General features: G+C 47.9%; 1 protein-coding gene and 1 long non-coding RNA gene across 2 annotated transcripts in view; one reads left to right on the top strand and one right to left on the bottom strand.

Annotated features, from left to right (window-relative positions):
- The window catches only part of LOC135900189 (uncharacterized), a 46,847-nt gene extending 33,618 nt beyond the window's left edge, over positions 1-13,229 (top strand). The window contains exons 2-3 of the mRNA XM_065429633.2: positions 11,797-12,127; positions 12,969-13,229. Coding sequence (XP_065285705.1) covers positions 11,797-12,076 — 280 coding nt within the window. The 3' untranslated portion in view covers positions 12,077-12,127; positions 12,969-13,229. The remainder of the gene's footprint in view (positions 1-11,796; positions 12,128-12,968) is intronic.
- A 2,907-nt stretch (positions 13,230-16,136) lies between these two features.
- The window catches only part of LOC135900190 (uncharacterized), a 28,461-nt gene continuing 17,037 nt past the window's right edge, over positions 16,137-27,560 (bottom strand). The window contains exon 3 of the long non-coding RNA XR_010563818.2: positions 16,137-16,405. This is a non-coding gene — a long non-coding RNA (uncharacterized lncRNA). The remainder of the gene's footprint in view (positions 16,406-27,560) is intronic.

Raw genomic sequence — 27,560 nt, 5'->3', positions numbered from 1 at the left:
AGGGTTAGAGGCTTTCTACATTGATGTTTCTTGATCAGATGGTTCGTCTCCTGCGAAAGCTTTCTGGTATCCTGTCTAACGGAGTTGCCACCTACTTCTATTGCACACTATTTAATAATGCCCACAGAATTGTCCTTCATTGCTTCAGCACTAAGGTCCTCTTCCTTAGTTAAAGCCGAATACATATTCTGTAGCTTGAAGCCGGAATTTCTCTATTTTCCCTCTTACCGCTAACTCACCGATCGGCTTCTTATGTGCTGTACCAGTTTCTTCCGTTCCCTCCTCAAGTCTAAGCTAATTCGAGTTCTTACCATCGTATGGTCACTGCAGCGCACCTTGCCGAGCACGTCCACTTGTTGTATGATACCAGGTTTAGCGCAGAGTATGAGGTCTATTTTATTACTAGTCTCGGCATTCAGGCTCCTCCACGTCCACTTTCGTCTATCCCGCTTGTGGAAGAAGGTATTCATTATCCGCATATTATTCTGTTCTGCAAACTATACTAATAACTCTCCCCGGCTATTCCTAGAGCCTATGCCATATTTCCCCACTGGCTTGTATCCAGCCTGCTTCTTGCCTACCCTGGCATTGAAGTCGCCCATCAGTATAGTGTATTTTGTTTTGACTTTACCCATCGCCGATTCCACGTCTTCATAGAAGCTTTCGACTTCCTGGTCATCATGGCTGGATGCAGGGGCCTAGACTCGTACGACCTTCAATTTGTACCTCTTATCTTATTAAGTCTCGGTAATGCTATAGAATTCCTGTAGTTACCAGCTATATCTTTATTAATCAGGAATGCGACTGGTAGTTCTCGTCTCCCCGCTAAGCCCCGGTAGCCCAAGACGTGTCCACTTTTTAGCACTGTATATGCTTCTTTTGTCCTCCTAACTTCACTGAGCCCTATCCCATCCCATTTACTGCCCTCTAATTCCTCGAATAGCACTGCTACATTTGCCTCACTAGATAATTTTCTAGCGTTAAACATTGCCAGGTTAAGATTCCAATAGCGGCCTGTCCGGACCCAGAGACTCTTAGCACCTTCTGCTGCGTCACAGGTCTGACCGCCGCCGTGGTCAGTTGCTTCGCAGCTGCTGTGGCCTGAGGGCCGGGGTTTGCTTGTTGTATTCATATAGGAGGTTGTGGTCAATGTTTGGTCAATGGTAGGTTGAAGTGGGCGTGAATGGAATGGCGCAGGATTTGTAGCCACGAGTTCGCAGCGAACAATACATCTGACGTGTCATTTGATGGTGGTGAAACGGTAAGATCAACGCAAGGCGACGTCGCAGCCGTGTTCGGGAGCCGGGAGAACTGTGGAATGACGCGGCGGCTTTTGGCGAGCTCAAAGCGGCGGCATTCCTTGGAAACGACTTGGAATATTGCGCAAACGTTTGCGAGTTATATATGAAAATGACATCGAGCTTATCTCTAAACTCACGTGCAGATCCAATCTCGTGAGCGAATTAAATGAGCTTCGCCATCGTGTAAAATCCGGCCCTGAAACTGTGCTGGTGAACTGAGAGGAGGTAGTTTTTTTTGGTGATCACGGCGACTTCACTGAGCACCAACGATGCAACGCACCGAAACATGAGCCAGAGCTGTCGTCGCCATCATTCGTGTTCCGTACGCGTTTGTCTGCACTCACGCCGAACGCGCGCACTGTCCGTGATTACAGCCAGCACCTCTGACGGCAGCTCGCCAAGTTTCAACCGTGAAAAAGCGTTGCACTCCCTCGTCGTGTAGCGTCGAGGTCGCTACCACTTCTCGCCGCGCGAAGTTTGGGATTCAGCAATTTCCTGTTGTAGATATGCGTTTGCTTGTATTTACGCAATTGCATACATATGTAAACACATGCAGGTGATATTCGCAATATTGCTGACCGCGGACTTTCGAAAATTTGTGACCATTTGCTGCCTACGGTGGGAATGGAATCCACCGGCGTCTCCGCACAAGCCTCTTACGACACCACAGTGCCTCAAGCAGCCTCCACGTTTTAGCACGACAGCGTAAAGGAGCTCGTGTCGCAGAAAAGCCGGTGTCGTCGGCGTCAGTGGCGTTGGTTGTGAGCGAAATAACCTGGAACGCAGTTCATAAATAAAAACTAATTGCAAGATCGGCTGGGTGGGAATCGAACCAGGGTCTCCGGAGTGTTAGACGGAGACGGTACCACTCAGCCATGAGTTCGATGGTTCAAACGGGACAAAAGCACCTCTAGTGAATGCGGTGTCGCCTTAGAAACGTGCCGTAGAACGTTATACTGCGGTGTATATCGGTAATTATGAGCATGTAAATTACAGAAGTCGCAGTTAAACGAGTAGCGAAGTACGTTTCCACTACATTTCTTCGGCGCTTGGCGCACACGCAGAGCCATCTTGCGGCAAGCACAGAAGACCCCCTCCTCGCAGTGTACGACGCTGCCCCAACAGGTGGCGCGCCACTCGCCCGCTTCTCCCCTTCGTCTCGTTTGAGCGCATAGGAGCCGTGCGGGGGCCGGTGCGAGGATGCCCCAGTACCCTTGCGTTTAATAAGTTTTCTCGCTCTCTCCTCTTCCAACTTCCAGCGTGCTTCACTCAAAACCTCGTGTTTAGGTGACGCGACTCCTCTTTCCGCTCACAGCGCGATTTCTAAGTGCAGCGTCCGATGGGGGATGCCTCTGACGTGATCGCTGCGCCGTAGCGCGTCTGGTGGGAAAGCGTCCCCGGCGATGTTCATTCCGCCTTCTGAAATTCTTGCCAGCATCACGTAAACGCGTGCAGGTGACGTCTACAATGTCTACACCGGGTTGATCGCCGTGATGATTTTAACATCCGTAACAGACTTCGACTCACCGTGTACAAAGTGCTGGGGCCGTGGTCGTGCCGCGCTGAGAGAATTTCCGTGATAGCTCTTAGTGATTAGTGGGTAGACTAAATTTATGGAGCCCCTATAAGTGAGGTTGCGTGTTTTGTCTTCCCTATATTGTGATGCTGCTTATACGCATCGATATCAAGCCAATTTATACATGGAAGGTCTCGACAGTGTGGACACTTTCACTCACGTGTTACAGGTGAATGTTCTACAAGTACGGCACTGTGCTTTCCGTCACGGTGCCTATCCAGACATGCTTTGGGAGCTTGGGCAAGTTTGTGCCTGTACGGCACTTGTTTGTATTTTCTCTGCGAATTTCGTTTTTTTAATGTTCATTGGGTAACAAACTCAATATACTGGCACAGCCAGCTGTAACGTAGCCTACCTTTCTGTTTTTCTACAGTTAAATAAGAAAACGCGTGCTTATTGTGCATGACTGGCTGGCAATGGGCCAAACATCGACAATACGCAATGGCATATTTCCAATGGCTCATAATAGGGTAGTACAAAATTTTCTAGGTTGAAAAATTCAAAGGAGCGTTTGTATCTAATGGGATATTATTTGGGACATTGGTGAGGTTTAAAGATAGTTACTAACCGGCCATATATATAAGAAATTTATATCTTTATTTCTTATTTTATAACGTAGCACAGACGGCCACTCACTGCCACAGCACTGTCAGTCAAAATTGCGTGCCCTATTCGCGACTACAAGTAAATGCTCGCGGGCGCGCCGACAACCAGCCGATCAATGTGCAGGTTCACACACCACAGCATGCACTGCAACGTTGCCTCGTAGTTCTGAAATAATCGTGATGCCGCCGCGCACAGGGCTTAGAAAAAGCAAAAGCGGATGTCGAAAAAATTTTGCTGTGTACCATAATGATCGTGTCATCGCGGTAGAGACACAGCAGTAGATCATTTCGTCGTTTCCTGCAAGTAGCAGACCACGGCGACAGAGAGCAACATAGGTAAGGAACTTGCGCGTTGGAAGAAAGGTGACTGACACTATGGCATATTTTTTTTTTTTCGAAGCACTTCAGTCGGGGCCGTCTTCTTCTTCCTGGGCAAGTAGACCACTGCTTTCTGTTTATATATTTTAAAAATGTTGCTGGCGTTTCAAATAGTGGATTTCACTTTGTTTAAACAGACTAATAAATATTGATGTAGACTTAGGCTTTGTTTGGTATTAGTTAGCTTAGTTTTCAGCCCAGCATTACTGGTACTACGGCCTTAAGCACCAGGAGTATTCTCGCCAATGTGCTTTTGTCCGCAGGCACCGAGCAGCAACGATAGCTCAGAACGTCTGAAGTTGATCATGACACGTTATGCCATGAGGCGGCATACCGTTTTTATTGGATGTTTTGGGTTAGTGGTGCAAGCAGAGGATACTGTTTTCTGATACCGTGTGGCGAGTTGTCAGTTTATTTTATCTTGTGAAATTTAGAACAAACTGCGCGCGTTTATAATTTGAGCCAACTGGTCTGTCCACAGCGCCGTTTTAGTTTGCTTTCCGGCACTGTGCACAAAACCAAATTTCATTACAACTAGTTCGATTCGTTTCCAAATCATGTATTTGCACTGCTACAGGTCGCACTTCTCAAGCAAAAACCCTCGCGAAATTTCGAAAACCTATTGGAAGAAACGCAAATTGGTCCAGTTGGTTTTTGTTTGTGCCTTACGTTTCACCGGGGTTTGAGAATTCCTACGCCCTTGAAAAAGCTTGCACCGCATGAGGCTTATTTTGTCCCACAACAATATTCGTCAACTGCCTTGCTTGCGTTTCATTTCTTGAAAACTCTGCGCTCACAACTTTCCAGTCGAAAATGTTATGTAACGCTTATAATGGGCATGCCTTTCATGACCTGGAAGTAGTGGGACCACAGTGTTACCGGAAAAAAAATGCGGGCAAGATAGGTGACAATTATTGCTGTGGGACAAGATAAGCCCCAAAAGGGGCAAATTATTACGAGTGTACGAGAAATGGGTGGCTGCTGTGTTTCCAAGCCTGGACCCTACCTTGAGCATTGCTTACTGCGAGCCCAAACAAGCGCCAGCCATCAAACGCAGACGACCTTATCTCGACGTATCAACTAATAATAGAAAGAAAGGAGAATCCTGACTGGCAAACCAAATTCTCATTTCTTTTAATATCAAGATAGTGACGAGCTCATTTTGCAGTTTTAGTTTGATTCTGTTAGTGCAGATTATCCGTACTTAGCTACTGAAAGCGTGACAGATGTTACTGCCTGTATTGTTAGATGCTATATATGACGTAATACAACACGAGTCACAGCGGGGAGTTGCCTATGAAATTCGAAAACAGTAAAGTATCGTAGCTGTAGCAGGGGAGCAACGCCCTGAACAAGTGCTTGCACCTTTCGGAGGCCTTCTACGGACACACACTTCCTTTTTTTAACATCCGGCTCGAAAGGCTCTTTGTTTTTAAAGTGAGTCTGATGTGGCTCACTAGGCAAGCCACACGTTTACAAGCACAGCTCAACAATTTCCGCGGTTCTGTGCCTTAAATCTCTCAGTCCGATCAAAATAATTTGAATGGCACCAAAGACTTCGGCGAAATACCTCTTTTCTACACCACAAACGATAACTTGCACACAGCACAGGCGAAAGAGCCATCGTAAGCCTGGCTGTCGTAGCCGTCTTTGCTTATTTGGACAGTATTGCCAGCACAAATAACGTATCCTGGAGTAGCCAATGCTCAACGACACATCAACAATCTGCGAAACCCACGGGAAAAGTCTCCCCCCCCCCTCTACCTCCCAAAAGAAAAAGATTGGCTTGAAACAGCCCATTTCAGTACCTCCTTTGGCCCCACCTCCATTCACTTCACAAATAATTACTCGCTTACTCTTCCTGAAAGCCCTGACGCTTGCCCAAAGTCTTTAAGCACCGTCCGACTTTTACAACTATACGCATCGGAAATAGCTCCAACATAACCACAACGCTGGCGTGATTGCGACAACATTGGCAACATTTAGGAGAACATGGCAAGTATGCGCACCGCAGCGCAACATATGAACAGACGGATAGATAGCACCTGTTTCTCGTGTGTGTAGCTCTTCCTGTTGACACACTGCAATCCGTATTGTAGAATAGTCTGTGTTTGCATATACTAATTAGATGACGCATGAATCACAGCGCAAGAGACAATGTCACGGTGGGAAAGAATGGATAGACGGATGACAGCAGCAGGACCTACCTGCAGCTATTGGGTGGCGTCGCAATAAACTTACAAACCAAGTCGTTTTTTCCTCATATTTATCCCTCAGCCATTTTGTTCGTACTGTCAGCGAGTGGAGTAGCTGAGTGTAGCTGTGGATGACAGCACCCAGTGTTTTCTTTTTTGTCCTGATCTGTTCGTAGCGTGCGCAGAACCAAAACGATAAAATAAACCGTTTATTTGCTCTTCAACGCACTTTGCCTGAGCCTAGTATACTGAGCTTAACGCGGAGACAGCTCAATAAGGAGAGTGGCTTAGTGGCCTTATCCTGACACTAGTGAACAAGATGTGCGCTCGCAAATGTTCTTATTAGAACCTTTGTGTTGCTAGAAGAACAATAATTTATGCTGTGCAGTTCCATTCACACGAGGGCATATTTTAACTTCTTTTGACACATGCGCACCTGGAAGTGCATGACCATTTCCCCCTTCCCACAAGCACCTTTTCAAAGTTGTATTTGTGTCTGAGCAGAATAAATCCGAGTAGTTCATAGTCAGCGCTTTTACTGTGTTCTTCCCCTGTCCGTGTTTTTCTTAATTTTTTGCGCTGTATTTCACTGATGCATTGTTACCAACTATCTCACGTTCATACCTGTTTAAGGTCTAATTTTGTTCAGAACTAAGGCTCGTCCTAGGCAACGCAGTGTCGCACAACCTCAGGCTTCGTAACATTTGACCGAGGAAACTATTCAATAGGTTTTCCCAGCCGCATATCTTTGCTGGTCTGCATGGAAGCTATCACTTGATTTTTCGCACTTATTCTACGAAAGGCTGCAAAATTTCTAAACGGCAGTTTTGTTTGGAACGTTTCAACCGGTTCAGAAGCCTGCAAAGTTTTTATAAGGCCTCAGGAGATGAGCTGGCGCGTCGATCTGTGAATCAAAATGGAAAGGCAAGCCTGCAACAAGTCACTCGGCTGTCCCGAGAGGAACTATGACGGGGCTGTATTGGATCACAAAACGCGACATGGTATAAGGCCGCCGTTTCACCAGGCTACATAGGAACTGCTCATGTGGCCCTACTTTCCTCACAAGCTTCTCGGAACACTGGCAGCCAGTTTACAAAGTCCAATCCCATTGCGCTCTTTTACCTGCATTAAATTTAGCGCCTCCTTCATAACGAGTAAAGTGTCAGGCGTAACAGCATCCGAGCCGACAGGCATGCTCGCCTGCGTGCCGGCGATGGCAGCGCCGGCAGTTAGTGCAGCAGGCGCGTGGCAGAGCATAATGCAAAGCACCTTTGACAACTTTCCGAGAACCTACGCGCATTTGCGCGCTTCGTTTGCCTTAACGCCGGCAACGCATTCCCGAGAACGCCTCCCTGAGACGCTGTTTCTGACGCTCCAGCGTCCTCGAGCGAGCTTATTTGTCTCTTCTAAAGAGATTTCAAAGGTCGCAACGATCTCTCGTGAATCTTTTATAAGGGAATGCGGCGTAAATTGCGTTAGGCTTGCTCTCCGTGCTCTTATAAATGGCAGTGAACAAGGGAAAACGTGTGTCGAGTACGTTCTGTACAGGTTGACGTGTAATGCGCACTAAATCACATATTTCGCAATGGCTATGTATGTTTATTCAAATTCAGCACCTGCAGAACTGTCCTACATGCTACATCAACTTGAAATGTAACACCGGGCAAAATTTTGTTTTTGCGCCGTACATTTCTAGCCAACTTGTGTCAATTCTGGCGCGAAAGAGTACCAATTATTCTGAACAGGATGATCAACACACTTGTCTTACGTGAGCTTCGGCAACTTCTCATATATAAAGCACATCTCCGTGCCATGTGGTCCTGAGCTGAACCAATTAACCTATTTTCGATATCAACCACCATGTGCAGACTTTAGTAGTCTCGTGCGTTAAGTTTTACGTAGAAGTTAAGATGCAGTCATTTTCATGTTTACTGTCTGTAGACAATAATCATTACATCCACTGAAGTAAGAATCGCATGTCGCTGTTTATTTGGAGGTCAAGGAAAGTGTAAGAATATGCACACGTGGAAACCTCCAACTTGTGGAACGTATCGTGACGAAGCTTTATTCAATATTGTCGAGGCCCATCTTGACAACGTTGCTTTCAATGCCTAAAAGGGTATTGTGAACATTCTGGGGGATCTCGACAACACACATTAAAACACAGTTCACGCAACGTATTATCTTTTCATGAAAACAAGAGACCTAACTCGCTTCATGTCTTTAGGTGTTTCTGGAACAATCTAAACAAACATTTCCGAGAAACAAAACAGCTTCACATGACCTATCCTTTTTCTCCCTAATTGTGTAGCGGTCACATAGAAGAATCAATTTTATTAGACATCAATAGTTGCGAGGCATTAACAAACACCCGATTAGCCGATTCCTTTAACGAGTACTTCACATCATTAATCAAGAGTAAGCATGATCGGAATTGCCTTAAGCGCTTAACAACACCAGTCCTGGATAGTGTTTTTTTTACCGCTACGGTGCACGAAATTGTAACTTCCGTCATGTCACTGCGGAACAGTATGTGTACTGATGCTCATGACCTCCAGATACAAACTTTAAAATATGCTATCAATACAATCGCGGCCACGTTGGAACATGTAATTACGCTTATGTTTTCCATCGGCACATTCCCCAAACGACATATCAAAAGTATCTGTGATATTCAAGGGCCGTGATATCAAGGACTTCTCTAATTACAGGCAAATTTCAATTATTCCCGTGTTTTCAAAATGCATTGAAAAGTTTATATATGAACGTATGTCCGGCTTTTCCATGAAGCACAGCATTATCACGCCATACCAGTACAGTTTCAGGAGAGACTGCTCAAGGGCAATGGCCTTTCTGACCCCCCCCTCCCAAAAAAAACACATCTTGCAGTATTTTCAAAATCAACTCTATACACTAAGCATATTTGTTGATTACTCTAAATCATTTCCCTCAATTAATCACCACTCCTTACTTAAGAAACTGGAACGCTATGGCTTTAGAGTACGACATGAGAAGTATTAACCGCTTTCTATCAGAATTAAAACAAATTCATTCTAGTGTACCTCAGGGCAGTATCTTAGACCCATTACTCTTCAAACATATATGTTAAGGATGTAGTAAACATGGAAACTTAGACAAAATTTATTATATACGCAAACGATGCAAGTATTTTCATAACAGGATGTGATCCTTCTACCCTGGTAGGAAAAGGCAACATAGTCTTAAGTAAACTTCAGGCTTAGAGTCTCGCGAACTTGTTGAACTTGAATGCTGCAATGACGAAAGCAGTTTTATTTTGCCCTCAACACAAATCACTCAATGTAACCAGCACTTTAAAGTTTGGGTCATCAGATATACCAATATCGCGCGAAGCTAAAAATCTCGGCGTTGTTCTTGAAGAACAGATGACGGTGACAGTTCCACTAAATAAGCATTACCGGCGACTGCATTTCGACGCGGGCATAATGCCAAAACGCCTGTGTATTTAGATTTAGGTGCATGTTGAAGAGCCTCACACGGTCCAAATTTCTGGAGTCCCTCACTACGGCGTGCCTCATAACCGTATCGTAGTTTTGGCACGTAAAGAACCACAATTTAAAAAAAACACTACATGATATTTCAGAATCTATAGGGGTTTCGCACAAATATTGCTACACCCTACCTCAGAATATGCAATTGTTAATTTACAAATCTCCCTTTTCTGTCTAAATTATCGTACTGTTAGTTAGTCTGGGGCAGGACAACAAAAACGAACACGCAGAAGCTGCAGCAACTTGAAAAGTAAGCCCTTCGCAATATTATTAATGCTGCGCACGACGCCCACGGAACCAATATTTAAGGATTTAAATCTATTATCAGCAAATTACCTTTATCATAAAATGTTAAATAAAGGCAATCGAATAGAACTGAAAAATAACATTCAATTTCTTAAGGAATTGTGCGCACTATGCCAGCTTGAGGATGTCCGTACAGTGAGTGAAAGATTAAAATACTGGATACCTGTACTGGTTTATAATTAAGAGCTCGACATATAATACACTAACACACCTATTTCCTTTATTTGTTTTGCTGTGACGCTCCTATTTTCTCAGTGGTTTCCTTTCACAATAGCGTTTGTAATTTCATGTAGTATTTGTGTACTCGTGTGAACCTGTTTGTGTGTACAAGCGTTTTTTGCGTAATACTTTTTGTTACGATTTCTTTTTTTACTAGTATTAATGACATTAGTACTATTTACGACCTTTCAGTTAATCCGCCTGACTTCTGTACGATCTTCTGTTTATTTCCGTCGAAGTGGTGTATTTATCATGCGCTTTATCTACCAATACTGGAGGGTGCAGGCCCTTTCAAGGCTGATAGATAGCATTTTGTCTATAGCCGCCAAGTGACTTTATTACTCAAAATTGATTGATTGATTGATTGATTGATTGATTGATTGATTGATTGATTGATTGATTGATTGATTGATTGATTGATTGATTGATTGATTGATTGATTGATTGATTGATTGATTGATTGATTGATTGATTGATTGATTGATTGATTGATTGATTGATTGATTGATTGGATATTCGTAAGAATGTAGCGACATCTGCTACACGGAGCCCGATAGAAAATAATGCTGGGCCGGTTTCAGCGGAAGTGCGGGACAGAGCAACGGCCCGTAACCCTGTAAGGCAGAGGCTACAGGCAGAGACTCACCAATGGCTGATACCCTCGAAAGCACGGAAAATGTGGTAGCGCTTCAGTTTTCGCGTAACAAAGTCGTGTGTTCTCGTATATTCGAATTACAATCCGACGCTATTATATCTGTAGGTTATCTGTAAGTCAGACTTTACGAAGATTCATACGCATTTTACTTTGAGAAATTCATTTAACTCAGTAACGCCTCTGCGCCACGCGGATGCCCTGCGTGGTTAGGGTTCGGGATGACTTTTGCTGAAGGACAACGCCACCGACGGCGGACGCCTAGAACGGGTATTGTGAGACACGGAGCCCTTAAGGCTGTCGCCTTAGTACATCACACGGTTAGCGCAACCCATTCTCATCGCCAACTAGCCCAGGAAGATGTACTCTTTGATCGGCTTCGACAAGACGTTGAATAGCTTTGTAACTTTTCATTCCTTACGGCCTTCGCGTTATTGTTAAAGTGGTCATAGTAAAAGCCAATGTCAGATTCCCACTGCATTGATCTCCGGCAAACATTGCCTCCCACTATCTCGGCTTATAACTTCTAGCGCGTTTCGGCAAATCTGGTTCGTCTTTCGGGCTGTTAATGATTCAATACATTAGCAAAACTAAATAGAAGTTCTGAAAATCTTTTTTTTGCTTCAAATAAATTCGAGATTCTTTACTGACTCACCACTTGAACATTTTTCTCGTTTACGTTTTTCATGTTTCCGAAATTGTATACCTAAATAAATAACTGATTGAACAGAAAGCAGAAAGCAAGGAACAGGCTGGAAACTGCTATCGGAAGGGGTACAACGCCTGCCTAAAGGATTTTTATACGAACCATAAAACAGACACAATTGCGAGCGACCCATGCAAGTGCAAACTTTGAACTCAGTACCTTCACACAGGAAAGTCAGAAAGTCCTGTCAGCAGATGGGATTTTTTTTTGTGAAATTCGTGCTAACCAGATACCGAGCTCAACGTCCAGCTTATCTGAGACTTATGTGAGTCCACGCTTTCGTGAAGAGTGTCAGACATGCAGTGGCGGACGCGTTCATTCGTTTCAGGACTTCGGGCTACCTCAGCGGGGGCCAGGACCCCAGCGAAGGCGGCGGCTACCGGAGTCTACCACCGGCCGAGCGCTTTCAGCTCGACGTCGCGGTGCCCTCGCCCCTGTCGCGGCACCCGTCTGCCAGTGGCCCCACTCTGTACGGAGGCCACGGTGCGTCGCAGTCAGCCGACTCTGCCGACCCGGTGCCGGTGACGGCGGCCAGGGCTGCGGCCGCGGCGCTCCTAGGACACAAGCCCGATGCCGGACCCGACGCCGATGACGCCTACTACCGCTGACTGTGGCCCAGGAACGACTACGGAACACGACCGGAGGCCTCGAGTGTCGAGGTGCTCATTTTCCCAATGTTCGTTGTCGTTTACCTTTGCTGAATCAGTATCGCATCGCAGATTTTTACTGAACTAAAGGGCCAGTGTTTGGGATTCTTTTTTACCGTATTAGAATGATTTATGTTTCAATTTGCGCATAAATCCGCTTAAAACACGTAGAGTGAGTACCTATTCTTATAAACTCTGTAAAAACGATAACTAATAAAAGAATAAGTTCCAAAACCGAAGCTAAACACATGGCTTTGGAGAGCTGCAGAGCGCCGCGTCTTTGACGACGTCAGAACCTACTCTTAGTGAACTAGCAGAACGTCGGCACGGCATCGTCATTCTAGCAGCTGCCGCTTAGCCATCCCGAAAAGTTCCATCAAGCCTAACCAAAAGAAGGTTTAAAAAGCGAAAGAATCCGTTCAATATCGCGTCCTCTTCCAAAAGGACGTCTGCGCTTTATATATATCATGAACCAACATTATGCATAATTATGGAATGTAACTCGACGTGTTTGAAATGTCACAATTTTATTTGTAAATGATTTGCAAGCGGTATCCTGTCTCGCACAAGTGAGCACATGCTGTTTTAACGAGTCCAACTACGCAGTTGCGCGCTGAAGCTAACAAATGAACTCGTGTCACATATCGCCCTGAACTGGCCTGGATTGATGGTACAGTTGTAGGCGTGGCGCATAGCTCAACCGCGCAACATGTCCATGGTCGCAATTTGAAGCCTTCTTAGATAATTTTCGAGGTTTTATTCAATGCACTATACTTTTAGGCAACTTTCGAGTATTTTTGGCAAACGTTTCACTTTGCGATGTGGCTGCCGCCCACGCTTTCCTTCCGTGCAGGACCAGTACTGAAGGGAAAGCTCCCTCTGCTCCGTTCCACTGAAACAAGTGCGCAGAGAAACTTGGATCAAGGCAGACAGCCATGGGTAATGGATGAACCCCTTCCAAGTCTCCCATCCGGCAGTGACATAGCATTGTCCTTCAGTGCTCAGAACCAGCCCTCAAGCCCACATGTTGACTCCATATGTCATTTGTGAAATAAAACCCAAGCAAAAGAAACGCGCAGTCATGCTCTCACTTTAATGGCTACACGGAGAAAGACGTTAAATGAAACAATTACTCAAGTTCGATTCTCTATTCAGTTCTGTATTATTGTGAAGTGTAAACAGGCTCTTCTCTCCTCGTAAAACAATAAATGAATAACATCAATATTATATGGCTTTGAGATACTGCCAAAAGTTACTTTTATCGCCAGGAACAGCTACCGTGACCAAATCTCTAGCCAGATATTGTGAACAATATCAGCGACAAACATATTCAAGTAGCTAGAACAACGCAACAGAACGACAATAACAGAGAAATTAGCATCTACACGACCTCTGCACCGATGGATGTGCCTCTGCGGCGAACAACTTGAACATGCTCGCTTGCGCGAGCCCACGCTGCTAGTTTGACCAGTGTTATAACATACGGCGAAACAGAAGGGATGTGTATCGGCACGGTAAAACAGGATTGCCGCTTCGAGAACCTACCCCCGCAGTCACCGTAAGAATAGTTCCGCTATTTTGACAATGCACGGTAACACCGCCACGATGCGATAGCATAAACAAAGGAAGGAGCTGCCAGCTGCAGCCCTTAGATGCTGTTTTTCATGGGGCATTAGGCAAAGCGTAAGGCGCTTAATAATCGCCGCAAGTGCAGATCAAGAAAAAAGGAGACGCAATCACGAACACAAACGCGCAGACAAATATAAATCTAGCACAGACGCTTACAAGAATTAGTGTTGCAAACTTCTAAAGCATTCCTGCCGCAGAGCCAAGGTCTTTGCATGACGCGAGAATTAGGTCGTAACGTTCATTCTATAAGCATGGCTCCGCACTGAATGATGGCGACGTAGCCAAATACGCCACCTAATCTTATCGCTACAGAGAGGTCGTTGGCACGGTCTAAGCACGTGTCGACCACAGGATTCCGGTCTACGTGGAGGTAGCGCGATCTCGCACAAGACTGCGACAGCGCTCCATATCAATCTAAGAGTGGGAAACACCGTAATATTAACTCGGCTCCCTTGGTGGGTCTACGATTGCTATGGTGGCAGCCGTAGAACATGAACACCAGTGGAGTTGCCACTGTGTTTAATGGCATGGTAACTAATTACTGTAGCGTTAAAGATGTGCATTTGAATGGCAAACATTACAGATTGCAAACTTCCATGTTTTTACAGGGAGTATGACATAGTCGTTCTTGCTCCAAATACGTCAGTGGGACCAAATGCAAGCGGGGAAATGATCTGAAAATAGAGCCGTATGAACCGAACCGCCGATGTCTGCTCCAATAGGTAACTTGATGACGTGTTTGACGCTGAGCTCTTAAAAACACGGCTCTTTGGACTGCAGAAAACGGGAGCGCTGCTGCTCGAATTAGAAAGTATCACTATCAATATAGGTGTTTTAAGGCATTTCATAATAATGGCATATATTTTTCTTCAGTTGATATACACGTGTTCAGTGGCTCCTATATTTTATAACTTCGCTGTCATGTGAGGCAATTTCTAAGTTCAGGGCTTGCTGAAGAGCGGTTATAATTTATACGGGCTCAAAAATACGAATTGGCTGCGAAATCCTGGAACCCTAACTCGGCATGTACCACCTACGATGTTGTGAAGGCTGAATGTACAGGTATTTTACTGGGAACTCATTCAGACCCTCAATTTGTTCTTTGGAAATGAATGGCCCTACTTCCAACTCGGAACTAGGCTTGTGCAGTTTCATCATCAGACTGGATACGCTCACTGCAGAGCAAGGGCCTCTCCCGTACTTCTCTAAGTACCCCGGCCATGAGCTCATTGTGGCCATGTTGCCGCTGCAAGCTTTTTAATCTCATCTGGCCACCTAACTTTCCGCGGCCCCTTGCTACGCTTCCCTCCTCTTGGAATCCAGTCCGTAACCCTTAATGACCATCGGTTATCTTCCCTCCTCATTAAACGCCCTGGTCATGCCCATTTCTTTTCTTTATTTCAACTAAAATGTCATTCACTCGGGTTTGTTCCCTCGCCCAATCAGCTCTCTTCTTATCCCTTAACGTTACACCCATCATTCTTTCCATAGCTCGTTGCGTCACCCATAATTCAAATAGAACCCTTTTCGTAAGCCTCCAGGTTTTTGTCCCGTAGGTGAGTACTGGTTAGACACAGCTGTTATGCACTTTTCTCTTGGGGGATAATGACAACCTGCTGTTCATGATCTGAGAATGCCTGCCAAACGCACCTCAGCCCCATTTAATTCTCCTGATTATTTAAGTCTCATAATCGGAATCCGCGGTCACTACATGCCCTAGGTTTATGTAGTCCCTTACCACTTCCAGTGCCTCCCTACCTATCGCAAACTGCTGTTCTTTTCCGAGACTGTTAAACATTGCTTTAGTTTTCCGCAGATTAATTTTAGACCCACCCTTCTACTTTTTCTGTCCAGGTCAGTTAGCATGCATTGCAATTGGTTCCCTGAGTTACTAAGCAAGGGATTATTATCAGCGAATCGCAAGTTACTAAGGTATTCTCCATTAACTCTTATCCCCAATTCTGCCCTATCCAGGTCTCTGAATACCTCCTGTAAAAACGCCGTTTGACATCTCACGTTTCTAGGGACTGTAGCCTAGCAGTGTAGCGTTTCCATGAAGCTTATCGAAAGAGTGACGCGTGTTATCTCCTCATGTTTTCTCTGGACTTTGCACAATAGATAGATAAAACAATAACAATTCTAAGCACTTCGAAACCAAGGCTATTGTAGCTACAAACTTTCGGAAACCCATCGCATACCACGGTTTTTCCCAAGTAGTGGCAATAACTACAGCAAAGCTATTATTAACACGTCGCGTTTCGAAACATTCTACCCTTCATCAAAGCGCGACGACCACTTTCAGTGCCGTAGGAAATGCATAATCTTGGTTAAATATGGGCACAAACACCTTGTAAATTGTGACCTCCTTGTCTTTGCGTATACAGAGTGAGTCTTTCTGAGGCTGCCACTGTTGACTTTTATTGAAATTTTTCATTGCTCTTTAGGCGTCGTGGCACGACGCACATCGGTGTGGAACACGATTCAATCGTTGTTCACAAAGAAGGCGTCGACGTCCTTGTCGAAAAAGCGTTCGGCGCCGCCGTTCTTCTTCACGCGCAGCGAGTCCTTGAAGGGGCGCTGCTTCACGTACGCCGTCTCTGGCAGCGGCGATGCCGCGTGCACTACGACACGCCCGCCTGGCATCGGTCTCAGCACAGCTTCCTGGAAAGAGGGCAGCGTGGAGCGCTTTACTATCAACAGCGTGTATGCTTCGGTACGTAGTAAATCGAAGGGCGTCGCAGATATTCGGGCAACCGTAGACGACAATCGCGGCACATGCATTGTACAACAAGGCAAGTGTAGAATATGCAACACGGGTCAATGTGTTTCTAACTCGGCTCCTATGCATCGGGTTTAAGCACCACAAAAACAAAGTCAATGACAACACAGTGGGTTACGACAGCCCCTTCACTAAACGCGAAAAAAGATTTTTAGCGTAGAGATGTACTGCAGTGATTTGGGCTTGTTGGTATGACATCGTGAGGCTTATAGCGCATCCTATAGCCCTTGTCTTTTCAAGCGCTATAAGAGAGAGAGAGAGAGAGAGAGCAATTTATTTACAGAAAGGCAGAGAGGTCGGCCTGAGCTATAACTTGCTCTGGCCTGCTACCCTGCTACTCTACACCGGGGAAAAGGGACGAGGAGGGAAAGGCTGATGAATGATTATGGTATAAAAAAGAGATGCGTATGTGCAACTTCACACAGTTGTGGCATCACTAAAGCCGTGCGTCCAGGCCAGTGGCTTGGAGAAAAGCTATAGCGGCACTTGTTACCAGGGCTGTGCTGTTTGCCTTTGGCCAAGGATCTAAAAGAAACTCATCTGATAGCGTTCTCTTATGAATCGTTGCAATGGAAGAGACAAGATTCTGTCGTTCTTGCGCGTACGCGGGACACACGCAAAATATATGTTCAAGTGTTTCTGGCACCTCACAGTATTCACAGTTTGGGCTAGTATCATAGACACCTATCATATGTCTATGATGGTTGGTCAATGCTACACCAAGGCGAATCCGGTGCGTCATGCTCGTGAGGCTTTATTTGAACTTGTGAGGCACACGAAATTATATTTCTTGGTCCCATTTGTGTAATCGCTTGTGTCGTTGATCTGGTTGGGTCCAGTGTTCCAACGTACGGTTGCGTATTACGCGACGAAGTAGGGCGCTTGTGTCTGTTCGTGAGAACGGAATGCGTACTTTACAAGCATTATATAAAGCAGTTTTTGCTTCAGCGTCTGCCTGTTCGTTCCCGATCACGCCACATTGTGAAGGTATCCATTGAAAGGTGACATTGTGGCCATTTCTACTTGCGTGTCAGAGACGGTCAGTAATTTCTATAGCCATGGAATAATACGGGCCCCGTCTGATGACACAGTCAATCGTTTGAAGAGCTGGCTTGCAATCGCAGAATATCGTCCATGCGTGAGGAGGCTCCTCAGAGAGAAATCAAAGTGCCTCCTGGATAGCTACAAGTTCTGCGGCAGTTGATGTTGAGCTATGGTCTAGTTTAAACCGCCGAGCGGTAATCATATGTGGAATGGCAAAGGCTGCAGTGGAGGAATATGGCGTGGCAGAGCCATCGGTATACACGTGTACAGTATCTCCGTACTCTGCAGAAATGTTCAACAGGGTCAGTTGCCTGAGGCCAATAAATGCAACGAATGACTTTTAATAATTCCAGGGATCTGCAATGTAACGACAGGTTTAGGCAGAACCCACGGGGGTATTCTCGGAATACAAGCGGGAGAAAATCCTGTCTGTAGAACACTCTGATGGCGTGATATAGGCCTTGAAAAGCTGAAAACTGAGAGGGTGGCAGGGAACGATGACAGAGGATGGTGCATGCGTCGGGTCAACGCGCGAACGTACATTCGAAGAGGCTCGCAGAGCAAGTATACCCAATAGTACAAGCACGAGCTTCCGCTATTGCTCCATTGGTTGACGTGCATCGTGGGAGGTGCAAACATGTGCGCAATGCCTGAGCTTGAATGCTCTCCTGCGCGCGAACACAGTTAAGTCCCATGCTTGAGAGCACCGGCATGCTGTACCGTATATACCCTACGATTAGTGCTTGGTACAATTGGAGTAATGACAACTCCGAGGGGCCCCATCTTGTTCCTGCAACGATGCGAAAGACGTCAACAAAACTCTTCAGCTTTGACTTCAGTGCGGCGACGTGTCGACCAAGATAATCCCCGGTCTATGACTAAATCAAGGAATCTGTGGTGTGTATCCGTAGGTATCGCTACTCCGTTAACGATTATCGGATATCTGGTGATTTTTTTTCGCGTGAATGTAATCACAGAACATTGTTCTGTTGACAGCTGGAGGCCTTGACGCAGCAGATACTTAGTTGTGATTGTCACTGCACGTTGAAGCCTAGCACGCATTTGGGGACGGGAGGTTCCCGACGCCCATATGCATATGTCGTGCGCATACTCGCTAATCTTCACCATGCTAGGAAGTTCAGATGCAAGGCCAATCAATGCAACATAGAAAAGAGTTGGACTGAGAAATCCCCCTTGTGGAACAGCTCGATGTATATAGTACTGTCTAGTGTCGCCATCACTTGTCGACATATTGACACGTGTACTTATCGTTATCGGGCGACCAAGTTTCGCCGCCTAACAAATGTCGCACAGCGCGGGACGCGCCTGCATCTACCCGAAGTTTCTGGAAAGTTATCGATGCTTCTATCCGCTGTCTGTTGTCGCCGAACTTTCTGTTATCTGATTTCATCGTGTGACGCGAATGGTGTAGAACTTTGTGCAAGGCACGCGGGTCCCAACGATTAGTCTGGAACATTCGGTGACTGCTGTATAAAAGCCGACGCGCTGGACCCGCTGATCAGATTTACGACGATCGCCGACTGTGTTCGCCGCTCTCGTTGTGCTTTAAGTGTATCGTGTTTTGTGGGCACAGGTTCGCCCAATAAAAGCTAGTTGTTGCCTTTCACAGTATTGCTACTGTGTTCTTTGACGTCACGACCACGTGACATCTGGTGGAGGTGCTTTCCGTTCATGTACCGGACACCCCCGACAAGCCGTGATCCAAGCCCGGAGCGCAAAGAGAACACCAGCGTAGTCCCGGAGCATCGAGCAAGCCGCCGTCTTCAACAGCTGCCCCCGGAGCACGGACTTCTACCTGAGAGGACCAAGAAGATTGTGGCCAAGGCAACCCCAATGGCATCCCCAGCGTCCCCCATCGTGCTGCAGCAGCCCAGGGAACCTCCGACGTTCCGCGGATCAACAATCGAGGACCCGGAAACCTGGCTTGAGACGTATGAGAGGGTCGCTACGTTTAACAGTTGGGACAGCGACGACAAGCTGCGGCATGTCTATTTCGCACTGGAAGACGCCACCAGGACCTGGTTCGAGAACCGGGAAGCCACCTTAACGACGTGGGACCTGTTCCGAAGCGGCTTCTTGCAAACGTTTACAAGCGTCGTACGTAAAGAGCGAGCCCAAGCACTACTAGAAACCAGAGTGTAGCTGCCAAACGAGACGATCGCGTTCTTCACGGAGGAGATGGCCCGTCTTTTCCGGCATGCCGACACAGAAATGCCAGATGAGAAAAAAGTCCGCTTCCTGATGCGTGGTGTCGAGCAAGAACTTTTCGCAGGACTTATCCGTAACCCGCCGAAGACCGTAGCTGAGTTTTCTGCAGAGGCATCGACGATCGAGAAAACTCTGGAGATGCGCACCCGGCAATATAACCGCCAGGGGCTCACGCCGCAGTACGCAATCCAAGGACTGGATTCCGACAACCTTCAGGAGACCATCAGGGCCATTGTGCGCGAAGAACTGCGCAAGGTCCTGCCTTCGTCGCAGCCCCAAGTGGCTTCGATCGCCGACATCGTGAAAGAAGAGGTGCACCGATCACTTGGAGTTCCCGAGCTGCAACCACAATTACCGCAGCCCCAGCCAGAAGCGATGACATACGCTGCCGTCGCACGCCGTCAAGGTCCCCCTCCGCGACCACGCCAGGGCCCTGCAACGACGCAATTCCGTCGTCCGCCGCCGCCGCCGACAGCGCGCCCACCCGTCGCCCTGCGGAGCTACCCGAGGAAGACCGACGTTTGGCGCGCTCCTGACCACCGCCCGCTCTGCTACCATAGCGGGGAAGCGGGTCACGTCTACCGAAGATGTCCATACCGGGAAATGGGACTGCGAGGTTTCGCTGTCAACGCTCCGCGCCCGCAGCAAGGTGAACGCCCTCGCGATATCGCTGACTACCTCGCGGCTACTCAGTGGAGCTCTCGACGACCGTCGCGTTCACCATCACCAGGCAGCTACCTGTCGCCGCAGCGCCGACCATACACTGGCCCAGCTCGGGGCCGGTCAGCGAGCCCATATCCGGAAAACTAAAAGCAGCAACCGATGGAGGTGCGGTTGCTGTCCGTCGAACTGTCGAAGATCCTCCGCCGCCGACGAAGACGCCGAAGAAACTACCTCGACGACACAACGACACGCCGCCGTCCCTACCAAGTCTGGAAGGAAAGAATGCGACGACGAAAGACGACCTGACGACGTCACATACCAGCCACAGGTCAACGCGACGCAGTCGTGATCCGACGCCAAGACCGAACTGTAATGCAAGACAAACAGCCACCGACCTCGACGTGCTTCTCGACGGCCACGCAGTCACCGCCTTAGTCGACACAGGGGCTGATTACTCCGGCATGAGTGGACACATCGCTGCCCAGTTGAAGAAAGTTAAGACTACGTGGGAAGGCCCTCAAATTCGGAGAGCCGGATGACACCTCATAACGCCGACTGGAATGTGCACGACAAGAATTACCATTCACGACCGGACGTACCCTGTCACCTTCATTATCCTCCAACAGTGTTCACGAGACGTCATTTTCGGCATGGACTTAATCAACCAACACGGCGCAGTCATCGACCTGAAGTCGAAGTCAATAACTCTGTCTCAAGACCATGCGATACCGTCGGAGAACCCTCGTAGTCACCACGCCTTGAGTGTGCTCGAAGATCAAGTGAGCATCCCGCCTCGCTCCAGGATTGTTATTTCGGTCGGCACGGAAATACCCGCTGACGTAGAAGGTGTCATCGAAGGCGACCAACGTCTACTGCTAGACCGTGAAATTTGCGTCGCAAGAGGGATCACTCGATTGCACGGAGGAAACACGAAAGTGTTGCTGACAAACTTCAGCCAGGAGTTCAAGCACATCAACAAGGGTACGACGATCGCATACATCGAGGAAATTCTGGAAAACAGCAATGCGTTTGTCCTCTCGGATTCCGCCGCATCTACCCCGACGACCATGGTTACCGAACCAGACTACGACATTAATCCAAGTCTCCCCGTGATTAAGCAACAGCAGCTCAGAAGTCTGCTCCGGCGATACAAAAGCTGCTTTTCGACGTCATCGAGGCTTCGACAAACACCAGTCGCCAAGCATCGCATAATCACCGAGGAATGCGCTCGCCCACTCCGTCAGAGCCCTTACCGAGTTTCGCCGCGAGAACGTGAAGCTATAAGAGAACAAGTCGACGAAATGCTGCGCGACGACATCATCCAGCCGTCGAAAAGCCCGTGGGCATCCCCTGTTGTCCTGGTGAAGAAAAAAGACGGAACCCATCGTTTCTGCATCGATTATCGTCGTCTGAACAAGATCACGAAGAAGGACGTATACCCTCTCTCACGGATAGACGACGCATTGGATCGGCTCTGCAACGCTAAATACTTCTCCTCGATGGACCTCAAGTCTGGCTATTGGCAAATAGAAGTCGACGAAAGAGATCGTGAAAAGACCGCCTTCATCACCCCAGACGGCCTCTACGAGTTCAAGGTTATGCCATTTGGACGGTGCTCGGCGCCTGCAACGTTCCAGCGCGTGATGGACACGGTTTTAGCAGGATTGAAGTGGCAGACCTGTCTCGTTTACTTGGATGACGTCGTTGTATTCGCCGAAAGTTTTGACGATCACCTTAGGCGGCTTGCCACAGTACTAGAGGCCATCAAGTCATCAGGGCTCACTCTGAAGCCAGAAAAGTGCCGCTTCGCTTACGTTGAGCTTCTATTCCTAGGCCACGTCATCAGCAAATCCGGAGTACGCCCCGACCCGCAGAAAACAGCTGCCATCGCAAAGTTCCCTCAGCCCACCGACAACAAGGCAGTGCGTATATTTCTTGGCATGTGTGCCTACTACAGGCGATTTGTCAAGGACTTTTCACGCATCGCTGAGCCGCTGACACAGCTAACTAAATGTGACGTCGAGTTCAAGTGGGAAACGCCACAGGCCAACGCATTTCAAGAACTCAAACGACGCATGCAGTCGCCACCCGTACTTGCGCACTTCGACGAGCACGCCGATACCGAAATACACACTGACGCCAGTAGCATAGGCCTCGGTGCCGTCCTAGTCCAGAGAAAAGGTGGACATGAACACGTGATAGCTTACGCTAGCCGATCATTGTCAAAAGCAGAAGGCAATTATTCTACAACCGAAAAGGAATGCCTCGCCATCGTTTGGGCCACAGCGAAATTTCGCCCTTACCTATATGGCAGGCCATTCAAGGTGGTCAGCGATCATCGCGCGTTGTGTTGGCTAGCTAACCTAAATGACCCTTCAGGACGGCTGGCACGGTGGAGCCTCAGGCTACAAGAATACGACATCACTGTAACCTACAAGTCCGGACGAAAACACTCAGATGCCGATTGCCTATCCCGCGCCCCCAGTCACCCGCCGCCGCAAGATGACGAGGATGAGGACGCCTTCCTTGGAATAATAAGCGCGGAAGACTTCGCCGAACAGCAACGAGGAGACTCGGAGCTAAAAGCCCTAGTCGAGTATTTTGAAGGGCACACCGACGTTGTCCCAAGGGCATTTAAGCGTGCATTATCTTCGTTCACGCTTCAAAACCTACTCGTGAAGAAGAACTTCTCACCAGTCCGCGCCAAATACCTTCTTGTTGTTCCGTCGGCGCTACGTCCAGAAGTACTGCACGCACTACATGACGATCCGACCGCTGGGCACCTCGGTTTCTCCCGGACGCTATCGAGGATACATGAAAGGTATTACTGGCCGCGCCTAACCGCCGATGTCGCCCGTTACGTCAAGACATGCCGCGACTGTCAGCGACGCAAGACACCGCCGACAAGACCAGCGGGATTACTACAGCCGATCCAGCCTCCTTACCGACCTTTTCAGCAGATGGGGATGGACTTGTTGGGACCGTTTCCGTCATCAGCTTCCGGAAATAAGTGGATTGTCGTGGCGACGGACTATCTCACCCGCTTCGCTGAAACTAAAGCTCTACCGAAAGGCAGCGCAGCCGAAGTGGCTAAATTTTTCGTCGAGAACATCCTGTTGTGACATGGTGCCCCAGAAGTCCTCATCACCGACAGAGGAACGGCTTTTACAGCAGAGCTCACCCAAGCCATTCTGCAGTACAACCAGACAAGCCACAGGAGGACAACTGCCTACCATCCGCAGACGAATGGTCTCACGGAGCGCCTGAACAAGACCCTCGCCGACATGCTAGCAATGTACGTCGACGTCGAGCACAAAACGTGGGACGCGGTCCTGCCGTACGTGACCTTTGCATACAACACGGCGGTGCAAGAAACAACACAGATCACGCCGTTCAAGTTGGTTTACGGCAGGAACCCGACGACGACGCTCGACGCCATGTTGCCGCACGTCACTGACGAAGAGAATCTTGACGTCGCTACCTATCTCCAGGGCGCCGAAGAAGCCCGACAGCTCGCCCGCCTGCGGATCAAGAGCCAGCAGAGGACCGACAGCCGACACTACAACCTCCGACGACACTTCGTCCAGTACCAGCCTGGCGACTGTGTTTGGGTATGGACCCCGATACGCCGACGAGGACTCAGTGAGAAACTACTCCGACGCTATTTCGGACCCTACAAGGTCATCCGACGTATTGGTGCACTCGACTATGAGGTCGTGCCAGACGGCATTTCGCACTCACAGCGGCGCCGCTCACGATCTGAAGTGGTCCACGTGGTGCGCCTTAAACCATTTTACGGACGCTGACGAACTTCCTTATTTTGTTGTTTTCTTTGCTACGAGTGCTTTTTTTGTTACTTTTGCTTGTTTGCAGCATCGGGTCGATGCTTTTTAAGAGGTGGGTAATGACACGTGTACTTATCGTTATCGGGCGACCAAGTTTCGCCGCCTAACAAATGTCGCACAGCGCGGGACGCGCCTGCATGTATCCGAAGTTTCTGGAAAGTTATCGATGCTTCTATCCGCTGTCTGTTGTCGCCGAACTTTCTGTTATCTGATTTCATCGTGTGACGCGAATGGTGTAGAACTTTGTGGAAGGCACGCGGGTCCCAATGATTAGTCTGGAACATTCGATGACTGCTGTATAAAAGCCGACGCCCTGGACCCGCTGATCAGATTTACGACGATCGCCGACTGTGTTCGCCGCTCTCGTTGTGCTTTAAGTGTAGCGTGTTTTGTGGGCACAGGTTCGCCCAATAAAAGCTAGTTGTTGCCTTTCACAGTATTGTTACTGTGTTCTTTGACGTCACGACCACGTGACAATATACACCGGGCGGCCACTGAAGCAGCTAACAATCCATGCATATAGCCGGCCACCGATGTCTAAATCTTCCAGTACATCAAGAATTGCATGATGGAGTAGATTGTCGTATGCACCCTTAATATCCAGAAAAACCACTCCAACTAACCGACAGCGACTTCTTTCCTGTTCAACAGTGGATACCAAGTCGACAACACCGTCAATGGAAAAAGGCTCTTCAAAATCCGCGCATAAAATCAGGAAAGCACTTATTTTTCTCTAAAAACCATTCGAGCCTGAACAAGACCATTCTTTCCATCAATTTGCCGACGCAACTGGCTAAGGCGATCGGTCTGTAGGAGCAAAGCTCGTTAGGGCACTTCCCCGGTTTAAGCATCGCTACAACGCGACTGCATTTCCAACTATCTGGAACATTTCCTGTCTCCCCCGTCGTATTATAAAAAGATAGAAGAAGACGTCGTGATTCTGTGCCAAGATGGCAGAGTGCAGTGTATGTGATTCCGTCTGGTTCCGATGCCGATGAGCGTCGAGAAACCGAAATCGCAGCGTCAAACTCTTGCATCGTAAATGGTGCTTCCAGTCACTCATCAGGTGATGGGGGCACGATGGTGACAAGGGATGAAGTCACTGCATTAGATGCGTCCATAATGAGTTTACAGTAGTCCTCTGCTACCTCCAATTCGGTCCCGCGTTGATGTAGAGCCACCGCACGGAATAGGTGTCTTTGCTCTGGAGTTGCCTGGAGACTTCGTATGACCCGCCAGATCTTAAATAGAGGCTGTCTTGGATCCAGGGATCCACAGAATGTCCTCCAACGCTGTCACTCAAGCTTCTCCAGATGTCGAAGAACGTGTCGTTGAGCTCGGCGACTGCTCTAAATATCTGACGGTGACTTTGTTCTGTATCGCCGTTTCGCGCGGTGACGGATTGCACGAAGGGACTCATACTGTATGTCGACCGATGATCTGTGCCCCGGTACTCTGACTTCTCTGGTTTTGTCCCGCAGGGTAGAGGCAATGATGTCCTCTATTTCCGATGGAGATGTCATACTCAGACAGGCATCTGTCAATGTCATACTGCCCTGCTGTCATACGCGCTTATGTCATACTGGTGTCGACAGGTCTTAAATAAAATCCAGTCTGTTTGACGAATGGAACGTGAGGCTGAACGGTGAAACCAGATAAAGTGAACGTAAGTGGGGAGCTGGTCACTACCATGAGTCCCTAGATCCGTCGACCAGCATGCTGGAGACAGAAAGCTCCTTGATACAAACGTTAGGTCAATACAACTGCTGTAAGACGTGCCACGAATAAATGTAGGAGGCCCGTCATTGAGCACATGTAGTCCGTGACTACACATGAAGTCGGCGAAATATTTGCCAACGAGAATTCGTCGAAGTGCTGCCCCACAGCGGATGGTGCGCGTTAAAGTCACCAATCACAATATGGGGACCTTGCGATGCTTGCAGCAGAGACATCAGGTGCGAGCAATCGATCCTCGCTCTTGGGTGGATGTATCCTCCAATCGCTGTAACCGTGCGACATCTGTGTTTTATGGTAAGGCATACGTAATCATTAGTAGTATGCGATAGGACGCCATGCCTGAAATACACCAGAACGTGACGTATACAAACTTTGCGTGGGGCTTGGTCGTTACGAGACCACATCTGGACATAACCAGAAATACGGAAATAAGAATCCATATTAGGTTCACAGATAACAATAACTGGAAATTGGTACTTAAATACCCCCTGTCGGAAATCCGACAAACAACCATGTAGACCTCGAGCATTCCATTGCATAACAAACGTTCAAGCGCTATAAGTCTCACGTTAAACATAGAGAAGTGTTGGAGCTATTCACTCAAGACGCGTGGCCTAGAAAACCATGGTGATATATGTCAAAGTACTAGCGGCTGAATTACTGTTGAATATGCCGACATGCCTATACACTCTTGTGCGTTCCTTCTGAACGAAATGAACGACGAAGCCACCTTTAAATTCCCCTAGTTGAATATTATCGGAAACATACGCCTACAACACATCGCCGCACTGACGGTCGGATGTAAGATACACGTGATCATAAGTGGACGGGAGGTTACATGTAACCAGGGAACTGCTACATCGGACGGATTCGCACAAACACATACAGCTTCCACTGGCGCATTGTTTGTACCTCATAAATAATAGCGACATCAGGCCATGCACATAAGTGCAGCTAGTACTGCCTCCTTCCTAATTCTTCATAGAATACGAGAAATACAAACCATCAAATGAGACGACGTGCCTGCAAAATTGCACGCCACTGTCGCATGTGAAACAGCAGCACGTTTTTACAGGCACGTTGCAACTCGGAAAATTATAGTAGCAAAGCAGTTGTCGGCTGTGAAATGCACTCCTGCGATAAGTTTAGTTTAGCTGCGAGAAGAAACGGCTGAGACTAGTCATGATGGCACTAACCAGACCAGGGAACCCGACATTGTCATGGTCGTTCAACTGTCTTTGGGCAGCGAAGTCAGTTCTGGCCCGTCGCAATGGCCGAACACCACGCGCGCAATGCCACTTGTGGAAAAACGCGCGATTATTTATGTTGCCCCACTAGCGGATGTCTCTGCTGCCGCGGCAAGCACCTGACAGGCTCGGTCTCATCTGGACTGACCGCCACTGTGATCAGTGATGCAGCGAGAAGATGGCTATTTCTCGCGGCGTTTGCTCCTGAATACTAATCGGCCGGTTCTCACTGGTCTGCCCGATTGCTGGCGATCGGCATGCTTTGGAGAACC

This window comes from Dermacentor albipictus, chromosome 4, assembly GCF_038994185.2.
Source record: "Dermacentor albipictus isolate Rhodes 1998 colony chromosome 4, USDA_Dalb.pri_finalv2, whole genome shotgun sequence".
Lineage (NCBI taxonomy): Eukaryota > Metazoa > Arthropoda > Arachnida > Ixodida > Ixodidae > Dermacentor > Dermacentor albipictus.
Note: the sequence above shows the minus strand (reverse complement) of the source record. Positions and strands in the feature narration are given on the sequence as shown.